Genomic DNA, 12,154 nt, shown 5'->3' on the forward strand with positions numbered 1-12,154 from the left:
GCTATCTACGTATGCACGAGCTAGTCTCTCAGTTTTTGAGATATCGTACTGAAATTTTGTATATGTCCTGTTTTTTTCAAGAAGCTGCTTATTTGTTGTAATCGGCGATATCGAACCACTACAACATATAGCTGCCATATAAACTGAATGATCGAAATCAAGGCCTTGTATGGAAAATTATTTTATTTGAAGAGATAGCTTGACGAAATTTTATACATATAATTATCTATGGCAATAGTACAATCTCCAAAGAAATCGTGCTGATCGGGTCACTATAGCATATAGTTGCCATATAAACTGAATGATCGAAATCAAGGCTTTGTATGGAAAACTTTTTTATTTGTCAAAATATCTTCACGAAATTTGGCATGTATAATTATCAAAGGCAATCGTTCTGATCGGGTCACTATATTGAATTGGACTTCGGCATAAAATAAAGATTTATTTTCTTCTGCACCACCCTAATAGTTGACCAGACATTCCAGTAAATATATACATACATATAGATTAAATAATAATCTATTGTGTATATGTGGGTAGATAACTGTATGCATACGGTATGCCCACTTGTCGGGCTTAACAACAGCGACTACTGGAAACGAAAAAAAACCGGCCAAACAATGCCGGTGAGCACTACAAAGTATTTGCTATCTACTGTTGCTCAATTTAGTAATCGCTTGCATTTCATGCTGAACAGTTAATTAAAGTTAAATCAATTTCTTTCGTTAAATTCAACTACGTAATTTTTGCAAATGTTTAACATGGAGCGTTGGTCAAATTGCACAGCTGTAGTCACCGGTGCCAGTTCGGGCATTGGCCTTGCCATTGTTAAGGACTTGCTGAAGGAGAATATGCGCGTTGCCGGCTTGGCCAGGCGCAAGGAACGCATGGAGGAATGGCGTGCAACCTTGCCCGAGGAACAGCAGAAGCGCTTTCATCCCGTCAGTTGTGATGTCTCATCGCTGGAGTCGGTTAATGAAGCCTTCGACTGGGTTATCAAGAATTTGAGCGGTGTCGATGTGTTGATCAATAATGCTGGCATTTACAATGCCGGACAAGCCACAGAAATGGATCCGGCCAATTTGCAACAGGTATTGCAAACCAATGTTATGGGTGTGGTCTATTGCACACAACGGGCTTTCCGTTCAATGAAGGATCGCAGTGTCGACGGCCATGTGGTGATCATTAATAGTGTTTTGGGGCATTATGTGCCACATAGTGAACCGCATACGCCGCCAACATCCAATTTGTATGCGCCAAGTAAATATGCGTTGACCGCTTTAACGGAGGTGTATCGTCAGGAGTTCCGTGGACTTGGTACCAGAGCTAAGATCACTGTGAGTGTAGAGTGATATCGACAAATCCACTGCTTGCTATATTTATGTACCATTTTAAACTGTTAACTGAATACTTCGTTCTTTTTATTTCACAGAGTGTCAGTCCCGGCTTAACCGATACCGATATTGTGGCTGCACGCTCGCGTGGCGGCAAAAGACCAATTCTACAGCCAGAAGATGTTTCTCGCTGTGTATTATTTACACTCTCGACACCAGCTCATATGCAAGTGCATGAGATTACAGTGAAGCCAATGTTGGGCGAATAGAATGGAATAGATATGTATTAGAGCTGAGCTGAAAGCTATCGGCTTCTATTGGCGAATAGCATGGAATAGATATTAGAGCTGAGCTGAAAGCTATCTGCTCCAATAGGATTATGAAATATTAAAATACTAAATAAAAGTTGTAGAAAATATTTGTGTACATAACCTTTTTTTCTTAATAAGTTAGGGTGGTCCTTAAGCCCAGCAGCCGCATAAGCGTGTAAATATTTAGTACACTTTCTTCTAATTTGGTCTGTATAGAAGTCGATCCGATTGGAAATAGTTATCGGTTACTATATTTGATATTTACTTGCGGTGATGAGGAGTAGCAGGCGAAGAAGAAAAGCTATAGGTTGCAGAGAGGTCATTTTCGCTACTACTTTTATTATTTTGACGAGGTTCTTAAGGAGGACAAGGAGTGATTTTTATAGAATATAATTCTGTAGTATTCCATAAGCTTTAAAGACCGATAGGAATGTTCAAAACCCATCAACACTCCTCATTTTACATTGTGGGCATATAAAGAGTGATTGTTTTCTCTTGCATATAATTTTGTTTGTTATCAAACTAGCTGTCAAAATAATATAAGTTGGACATTTCTAAATATTTTCACTATATAACTAAATGGTGACACATTTCGAGGTTCCCTAGTTTTTTTGATGAAAAAACCAAAAATTCTGGAAGAGCTAGTTTTTGGTGGAATCGATCAGCTTGTATACAATCAAACTAAAAGGTGAATTTTGAACTTGGAAAAATATTCCGCCGTGATGGCCATCAGAGCCTTCTTCGATTCAGCTTTTATATCCTCAATTGAGTCTAAACTGTGTCTTCGTAGTGGTCATGTGACTTTGCTGAATAGCCAGAAGTTACACGAAGGTAAATCGAGTGAATGCGTTCATTGCGGCACGATATTAGTTGAAAATGTGTCGAAATGATCACGAATTTAACTCTTCTCGTTATAAACAACCGTTAGATGCACCTCTGCTGCAACATGTTGCGAGAGTATAAAAATTGGAAGTACTATCTCGTTTAGACAAGTTCAGTCTGTAAGTGCATATATATACATATATGCATGTATGTATATATGTATTTCAACTTTTTTAATGTCAATGACCATTTTATCAGATTACTTAAGTACGTTACGTCAACGGAGAAGTCTTATTAAATATAATCAACACCTTCAAGAAAGTTTATGAAATTCATATGTGACGAGGTTATGACTCGAATAGATAAGTATTTACAGATAAGAATGCAGAAATCACAGCCAGAGAAATACCTTAAGTGTAAAATGTCAACCAGAGAATCGTAAATTTATTCGGCATAAGGTTTGTTAGAAAAAGCCAAATCATTATATGTACATGTGTATATGGGAGTTAGGGCAGTATCGACCCGATTTTATCTATTAACTACTAACATATTACATCACTAGTCACCCGGAAGTTCGCAAATCTTTATGGCTGAGGGAAGTATTGACCCGACTCAATCAATTTTTGATACACAGAGTTACTATTATCAGGAAAGGATTCTCTCTAAATTTCAATTGTATATCCCATACATTGAACGATATTTTCGGTCAAAAGTCAACTTTAGATACTGGGGTTCACATATTTGATATCCAGGGGTTTGAGGTTTGAACAGTTTTGTTTAGTATTGAACATTTTTTGGTCATAAGGTCGCATAATTTAAAAGAATTATTAGGGAAAAATTTAATGCTGTTAAATAAATTACTTCTCAATTTGGAAAGTGGAAGAATCACATGGAATTCAAATTTAATGAAAGTAGGCGTGGTTGTTGCCCGACTTCACCTATTTCCGCATTGTGATATGTGAATATGAGAAAAAAGGTACGTACTAAATTTAGTCGAAATCGGTTGGTCGGGTCCCGAGATATGATATTTCACCAAAAGATGGGCGGTGCTATGCCCATCGTCATTGCCAGATGGACGATGCTAACCACGATAGTTTAACAGAAATGTTAATCAGTGATAGTAGCAGGAAGCTACCTTAAAAATGTGCAAGCGCTCTTAGCAACAATTTTGAGAGAATGTGCCGTTTACTCTGCTAATGCAATTTCCACCTTAGCTGAAAGGAACTATAAACAATGGTGGCGGAAATAGGAGGAGGCAACTGATGATATACGCTCTTGAGAACACCAACGACATCTATTGGCAGCTAGAAGGATCTTACTGTGATGCAGTGGCAATTGAACTTTTTTGCTAATTTATATGTATGTATATCTACATGTATATAAATGTACAAATTAAGATACATACAATTTCGTGAGAGCTAATTTTATAAATTTTAGTATTTTTCTACAGGACTTACCTCACTTAATGCTCTATAGCGCACTCTGATCCCCATATACGTAAGTGCCTTTCTCACATCTGAAACAAAGTTTGTATACACCTTCTGCCAGTACGCCGCTTGCTCCTGCTGCCACTGATCATTATACTATAGATATGTACATATAATATACAACTAATAACACCCGCACACACTTATCACTGTTAAACGATTAAAAACCCTAATTTTACTAAAAACACCATAAATTGCCCACTTTAATACCTTTATAATATTTGATATTATATTTAAGCACTTACCGCACGTTATTTCACTTTTTTCGCAATTTTCTGCAATAAACTGATACACTTCCCTAACTTACAGTCTTTTCCCTACTTCCGACACTTTATTTACATTAACATAACATAATTAACATTAATAGAACATTTTATGCACCATCACTGGCAGAGCTCTGCGTGCGGCGCTGCTCAGCGCTCAGCTGCTGCACACACTTTTTTTCACTTTCACTTTTACTACAAAAATAACAACGCCCGACTACTGTTTTTACTTTAAAACGATTAAATTAACGAACTTCAACCTAATTCTACTAAAAACATCTTAATTGCAGCTTTAATTCCTAAATTAATTTCACTTTTTTCACCGAGCTGCTTTATATGCGGCTTACACGAACGCGTTATAAGGAAACGAATGTTCGAAATGGCGGCGGAAATTAGGAACGACAAATGCGAGTTGCCAGATTATGCAACCAATGCTTATGAACTTTTCTTAAAAATAATTTCACGCACCATGATCACCCTGTTAAGTAATAATAACAGAGAACGTATACGTTCTCTGCTGTAACATCTACAACAGTTTGAGCGCCTTTGTAAATAACACCTGACAGCTGTTTCGCGCATTTTTGTGCGTCGTTCGGAAATGAGTTTACGGGTTGATTATACAAATTTGTCTGAATATACAAAAAATAATCGAAATATAGTACAAAAATGTGAGTATTGCATATATTAACGTATTTAAGTTGTAAATAAACAAATGAGCGTGATTTTAGGAGCTGACCGCAGGCTTTATCAGTAAAACACATACCCAGGGCCTGCTGCTAGGCATTGAAGTAGGCTTCCTTTGTCTAACGACAACTAAGAGGAAGTTGTTACGGAAGGCAAGGTAGTATAGAGATATTTACATATTACTATTTCGAAATTTACTTTGTGCTTTTATTTCAGCGAAATGACAGCTTGAACGCCGCACCATTTACCGAGAGTATGTATAAAAGCTATTGCACCTCAATTTGTGTGTGCAAACCCGCGCCAGGTGATAATTGCAAACAATTTGAACTTCTTTTGCACAAATTTAATGAAGGCCATGGCAATTCTAATTATTAAACGGATAGCGGCTGTGTGACCGACCGCAGCCTGAACATCTGCGGGCTAGGGTTCGATAAAACGCCATTTCAGGTTACACTTTGTTGCGGCATTTGTAATTTACATGTTATGAATCATTTGTGCAGTGCCTAGTGATTGCAGTTTACATAAATTAAACATCGTTATGAATTTTTATGGTAATTCCTATGCACTACGCTGTATACATATTTATGCTGTGCTATGAATAGCAAGTCGCTGCGGCAGTAATAAATTTGTACGGCTGGCCAAATTTATGCAATATTAATTGCGGATGGTTATAATTGCCGATTGCATGTGTAAATTAAAAGGTTTGTGGTTTTCATTGGTATATGAAACATAAATTCGTAAAATAGTATATTCTAATCTTAAATTTAAATTATTTAAATTTTATTGTAGTTGCAAATAAATTAATTTGAAGACACTTTTTATTTACAGCGTAAAAATAAACAAGAATAAAGAAATGAAATCAAAATATTATAACCGAGGCTTACAGTTATACTTCATAAAAAGTTACATCATATTCATAATTACATTACATCTATAATAAGATTTCATCAACTCATATTGTTAAAAAAATATCACGTAAGTCTTCATGTTTTTACAAATTTCTTAAAAATATTTTGTAGTTATTGAATGTTTTATGAAACAACTTCGGTTTTGAAGTAACTATCGTGGGTACAAAAAAGTAGTTTTTTTATATTCAGCGCAGGGTATATACTAAGTGTATATATAATTGATTAGCGCGATCAGCTGAGTCGATTTCCATGATGTCCGTTGTATATACGCGAAATTGTTTCTTTGGATTTCAGATCTGAAATTTTGCACAAACCATTCTATTTGCAAGACGTTGCTCATTTGTCGAAATCGCCGATATCGAACCACTATGACATATAGCTGCCACCCAAACTGACCAATCCAATTTTTGTAGGGAAAACTTTGTTATTTGAAGAAATATCTTCGCAAGATTTTTGCAGAGATTATTGTCAAAGGCAACGCTAAAATATCTGAAGAAATTATTTTGATCGTATCACTATAACATTTATATGTATATATAGCTGCTATGCAAACTACTTAATCGATCAAATTCAAGCTAAAGATCTATCATTTCTCTTACCCTTTATGTACAGCCGAAGTTAACGCTTTTTCTTGTGTTTTTTTTTTTTAATTTAATTTAATTTTTTTGAATTTAGTTTAATTTTTTCTTAACTAAATTAAAAAGTTTTTCATATATGTACTTTATTTTTTTTTAATTTGTATTAAATTTATTTATTTTTTTTAATTTAATTTAATTTTTTTAAATTTAATTAACATTTTTGAATTTGTTTTAATTTTAGTTAAATATTTTTTTAAATTTGTTTTTATATTATTCTTTTATTTTAATTCTTTAATATTATTTTTTTTAACTTTGTTTCTTAATTGAGTTAAAATTGTATCATTAACTTTATTGTTTTGTTTAATGTTAATTAAGTTAATTCTTTTTAATTTAAATTAAATTATATTTTTAATAAATTATTTGTTTTAAATTAAACATTTTCTCATTCAAATAACATGTTTTTAATTAATTATTTTGTTTTAAATTATAATTAAATAAATTTTTTTATATAATTAAATATTTTTTTTTTAAGTTTTTTAATTAATTTTTTTTTTAATCTAGTGTAATTTTTTATTAATCAAATTAACATTTTTTTCATTGAGCTTATTATTTTTTAATATTAGGTTAATGAAATTTTTTTAATTTGAATTCAATTTAATTTTTTTTATTTAAGTTAAATTTAAAAAATTTTATTTAAGATAAATTAATTTATTTTTAATTTAATTAATTAGATTTTTTTTTGAAAATTTTAATTAAATAAATTTTTTTAATATGATATCGATTTTTTTTAAATCTACATACATATACATACATACATATGTATATGTACATACATATATGTATATATGTATCATATGTACATATTTTTTATATTTAATTTAATATTTTTATTTAAATAAAATTTAAATTTTTTTTTTCACTTATTTAATTGTTTTTTTTTTTAATTTCAATTAAATACATTTTTTTTAATATTAAATTTGTTTAAATTAACTTTTTTAATGTAATTTAATTTCTTTAAATTTAATTTAATGTTTTCTGAATAAAATTTATTTTTTTTTTCATTTTATTATTTTTAAATTTTCATTATAATTTAATTTTTTTTAACTTAATTTTAATTATTTTTAATTTAATGTAATTTTATTTTAATATTAATGAATTTTTTTTTTAGATTTTTAAATTTAAATTTTATTTTTTAAATATTATTTAATTTTTATTAAGTTATTTTAATTCTTTTTTATTTAAAAAAAAATTAAAATTTTTTTTTGCATTTTTTTTCATTCGAATGTAGTAGTCATATCCAAAGTTGCTTTCTGACTAACTTCAGTACTCGCTTGGAGCTTTTTTCTCTTTCTTCAGCAACAAAGTGCAATCTAACAGCGTCCAACTACTTTTCGCTATGCAAAGAACTAATTAGCATGTAAATTTAAATCCGATCAGCTTTTGCAAAAGCTAAGTATGCATGCAAGTTGCGCGGTGGCGCATTAGCGCAGCAGCCAAAGGGGGTTACAAAAAATGCCAAAATAACAAAATTAATGCTCATTATCCTTTAACGTATTAGCCTTGCAGTGCACGCCCCGTGGCACATATTGTAATTGCAAGCATTAAACGGGCTGCCACAAACATACATGCAAACACAGTGTGAGCGCATGGCAAAGCAGCCACAAGGATAATGAAATGCGCACCCACACACAAACGCACACACTTATGCATATCTTTATGTATGTATGTATGTGAGTATGCGTGCATGTTTGCCAGTGTGCGTGCACTCAAGCCAAAGCGAATAATTGCCACAACCAAAGCTGCAGTCAGCGCGTTGCACACAAAGGACGCGTCGAAATGCGGTCGTAAGCGTTGCTGAGCACGCTGCCACCGCCACCGCTACCGCCCTTTTGCTGTCATTTTTTCCATGCCGCACATTTTTGCCAGTATCTGTTGGAATTTATACAAACTGCCACCGGAAGCACTTCAGCAACGCCTTTGTGAGCGCACATGGCGTGGCAAAGCGCTGCATGGTGTGGCACAGCACCCACGCATGCACACATTCGAACACTTATGCGATTTTGTTCTTTTTTTCTTCTTAATGTACAAATACTTACGTAATACGCATAAACGTGTGTGGGCGTAGCTGACATGCTCGCCGCTTTTGTGCGTCAGCTCATCGCTTAAGTGCATTCATTTCATTTTATTTGCGCATTTTTCTTTGCTTTGTGTTGCTATGCATTTGCTCCCCATGCAATTTCCTTCCCACAAATGCATGTGTTGTTGTGGCTGCGGCCAAACACATGTGTGAGCGCGTGTGTGCGGATATCTAATTTCGTTTGACACGCATGAGCATCATAGTTGGTGTTGCTGTCGTTGTCGTTGTTGCCGCTGGAGGTGGCGTTGTGAAGGTCAGCATTGTGGAATTTAAATTGCGAAATTATATAAAAAAGAAACACGAAAATTGAAAAATAAAAATGTTAAAAACCATTTGTTAAGCTAACAAAGCTTTACAATCACTGCGTTTACTGCGTTGGAAAACTGCATTTCTTGTGACCTCTGCGTTCATGTTATTAGCTCAATTTTCCAGCGCATTACACAAGCGCAACGACGCGTAACTCTAAAATTCATGTACTACGAAACGGTTGGGTAGTGAAATATTTTTTTTAAATACTTTTCTAGCAAAAAAAATTCTTTCGAATGTTTCGTCTGCCTCCGATTCCGTTCTCATAGAAAATTACTTCGAAAACTTTATACTAAATTTCAAAGTTTTCTCAAAGATTTCAAAAAAAAAAAATTCGCTGCTTCCCGCCAATTGGAGATTCCAAGTGTAGCCTTCCTTTCCCACCTCGACTATCCAAGGGAATGAAGGTCTTTCTCTTCCTCTGGTTCCCCCGGTTGGTACTGCGTCGAATACTCTCAGAGCTGAAGTGTAGGACGGGGGTGATGAGTGACTTATAAAGTTTGGTCTTTGTTCGTCGAGAGAGGACTTTACTTTTCAATTTTTTACGCAGGCCGAAGTAGCACCTGTTGGCAAGAGTTAGTTTTTTGAGGCAAATGTTGTTGTTGGTGTTAATAGTACTGGTTCCAAGTTAGACGAAACTATCTACGACTTTGAAGTTATGACTGTCAACAAAAACGTGCGAGCCAAGTCCCTAGTGCAACGACTATTTGTTTTTTGACAGGAGATATTTCGTCTTGCCCTCGTTCACTATTAGATCCATTGCTCTGTCGCTGTAGAGATACCTCTGCTATTACCTACGTGCTATTCTATTTCCAGATTCGAAATTTTTGCATTTTATACGAAAGGATCTCCAAAACGACTTGGGTCTCTAAGGAGCTAAAGAAAGACCGTAAAGTCTCAGGGATGTACGGTACTATTATTTCTATGGAAATTAAGAGCTTACTTCCTTTAGTCTCAGTGCTCTTATATCTGTCGAAACTTAACGCTTATTTCTTTGAGGATCTTCTAGTTGTCCTGAGAGATTCCATGTATCTCTTCCGTTTCGGGGAAGTCTTTATTTTTTAGCAGAACGTTGACACGCGAAGCACAACCGGAACTTTCGACAACTACACGGACGGATTAAAAATGGCTGATAGAATAGTCGACGGTTTTTTTTTTGCTAGATCTTAGGCGTCCCTTCAAGCTGACCGAATAGTATCTTCCAGGTAGAAGTCTTTGCGGTCAGCAAAGCTGCTAAGATAGCTAATAATGCAAGAACATAAAGAATATAATAATAATCTCACATTGCATTCCAACAGAGAATGATCAGAGTGAAATATAATTCCTCTCCCTTGCAGGATCGCCAAGATCATGTGCGAAGTAAAACACGCATGATTTTTACTCACAAAACTACAGGACGGTTGATGGACTAGTCATAGATTATAATTTAATGACATCGCATTCCAGACATTTATATGTATGAACATCATTAACGATGACACATGAAGTAAAAGCAGACATGAGGGAACCGCCGGGAACACTTTCTTTATTCTGTACGGCCTAATCCGAGAATTCTAAGTGCTTTGTAGTTCAAGATATAGGTTGAAGCATCAGAATTAGATATCTAGTCTTTATTAAAATTCGCTTCGTTGACGTCTGGGACGACATAAACTTCAGCTCATATTAAACTGTACCTCCATGTGGCATTACAGAGAACCTATAGGCCTATGACATATGAAGAAAGAGCCCGGAAGTAAGCATGACAGAACCGCCGGGAATACCTTCTTTCTTTTGTTCGGCCAAAACCGAGTTCTTGTTTAGATATCTAGGTGTTTTATAGTTTAAGGAATTGGATGAAGTATCAGAGTTAGATGTGCAAGTTTCTAGTAAACTTCGGAAAAAGCGTTGACGTCCCTGGCGACATAAACTTCAGCTCGTATTTAACTGAACCTGTAGCTGGCTTTACAAAGGAGCTGCGGGTTTATGTCTAGCGTGACAGTCGCCGAGTATAACCTAACTTAACCCAAATTATATTTGAAAATTTCCACGTTTCGGTATTATTTTAATGAAAAGCTTATTATAAATGCATCCTAGATTGGCTGCAACAATTCCCTAAGCAACCAGGTATGAATGCCAATTAAGGTGTACAACCAGCAAAACGTCTTTATAGCAAGCATAACCATTTCTATTTATAACACAATTAACTCGACACACATTAACACCAGCTCAAGCGCGAGCAAACTTAGAAGCCCTGAGATTACTAATAGCACAAGTTCACACCGTTATTGGACAGTTAATTATAAAGTGAAGGGTGTGGCAAAAACCGGTGGTATTACGTACAACAACACCAATGCGAACAGCGTGCGCTGTTAAGCGGGTGCTACGACGTCCTTGTCGAGCACATGGCACCAGAAACTTCAGAGCCAACGACAAAGCTTACGACGAGTAGGAAACAAACGGCCAATAAGTGTGAAAAGCCAATGAAAATAACAACAAAAGTGCACTTAAAATGAAGGACATTCAAAACATCAATGATGAGGACACTTCAACACGGCGGGAGGGGGAGGTGAGCTGCGCTGTGGCTTGGCGACACTGGGGAATGAGCGGAAATATTAAATGAATTTTCCGCAGAATGCAGGATGCACAAGGTCAACAACAGACACAGTGTGCACACGCACACAAAAACCGAGATTATAAAACCGAGCGCAAAAGCGCAGTTACACCAACAACGCAGAGCACAAGAGCCGCCACATAGTTCAACACCCGGTTATATGTATGCTGCATGAAACGGTAACGCGGCTTGCAACATGGCGTGCCCCACGGTGTTGGTGTTGGCGGTTGGCGTTGGAGGTTGTGCGCTTCCTTTTTGTAAGCGTTGGATAAAACAATGAGCTAAAGGAAAACAAATCTTAATGACCATAAGCTCCGCAAATGGAATTACACGGGATTGGCGAAGTCAAGCGCTAAAGCATTGGCGGTTCGCCGTCGAAAAGACCACTGAGTCACCAACGAAACCAAGCAAATGCGGCAGCTACCTCGCTGTCAAGCGACCCAGCGACTCACCAAGAGACCAACTAAAAGTGGCATGGACCAAAGACCAGCAATCTGTTTGTAGTTGAGGACAATGGGGTTTTATGCTAACATCTACTGTACACACACACACACACACACAGAGAGAGAAATGCACACACATGCGCTCAATGCCGTGCGCTTGCAACTGGCAGTTGGTGGCAACCGGTGGAAACAGGCCACAGCTGGTTTTACAGGATGCTACGCTATTGCCGTAATTTAAGCGTTGAAATGTGCCAAGACCGTGCAGAGAGGCGGGGTGAGAGCAGTTGGCTG

The 12,154-nt window shown here is 35.8% G+C and overlaps 1 protein-coding gene and 1 long non-coding RNA gene across 3 annotated transcripts; both read left to right on the forward strand.

Annotated features, from left to right (window-relative positions):
* Positions 1 to 676: 676 nt before the first annotated feature.
* On the forward strand, positions 677 to 1,760 carry LOC120778586 (farnesol dehydrogenase-like). Its single transcript, XM_040110452.1, has 2 exons — positions 677 to 1,337; positions 1,433 to 1,760. The coding sequence occupies exons 1-2, from the start codon at positions 753 to 755 to the stop codon at positions 1,601 to 1,603; spliced, it is 756 nt and encodes a 251-aa protein (XP_039966386.1). The 5' UTR covers positions 677 to 752; the 3' UTR covers positions 1,604 to 1,760.
* Positions 1,761 to 4,792: 3,032 nt separating this feature from the next.
* Positions 4,793 to 5,833, forward strand: LOC120777840. Of its 2 annotated transcripts, XR_005705546.1 has the most exons (4): positions 4,793 to 4,885; positions 4,946 to 5,058; positions 5,118 to 5,602; positions 5,730 to 5,833. It is a non-coding gene; the product is annotated as an uncharacterized LOC120777840 (long non-coding RNA). The 2 variants fall into 2 exon arrangements; XR_005705545.1 differs by lacking the exon at positions 5,730 to 5,833 and having other exon boundaries at positions 5,118 to 5,722.
* Positions 5,834 to 12,154: the final 6,321 nt, after the last annotated feature.

This window comes from Bactrocera tryoni, chromosome 5 (assembly GCF_016617805.1).
Source record: "Bactrocera tryoni isolate S06 chromosome 5, CSIRO_BtryS06_freeze2, whole genome shotgun sequence".
Taxonomy (NCBI): Eukaryota; Metazoa; Arthropoda; class Insecta; order Diptera; family Tephritidae; genus Bactrocera; species Bactrocera tryoni.

Coding starts and splice junctions, on each gene's coding strand:
- LOC120778586 (XM_040110452.1), top strand. CDS start 753: ATGTTTAACATGGAGCGTTGGTCAAATTGCACAGCTGTAGTCACCGGT. Junction 1,338..1,432: donor GTACCAGAGCTAAGATCACT/GTGAGTGTAGAG, acceptor TTTATTTCACAG/AGTGTCAGTCCCGGCTTAAC.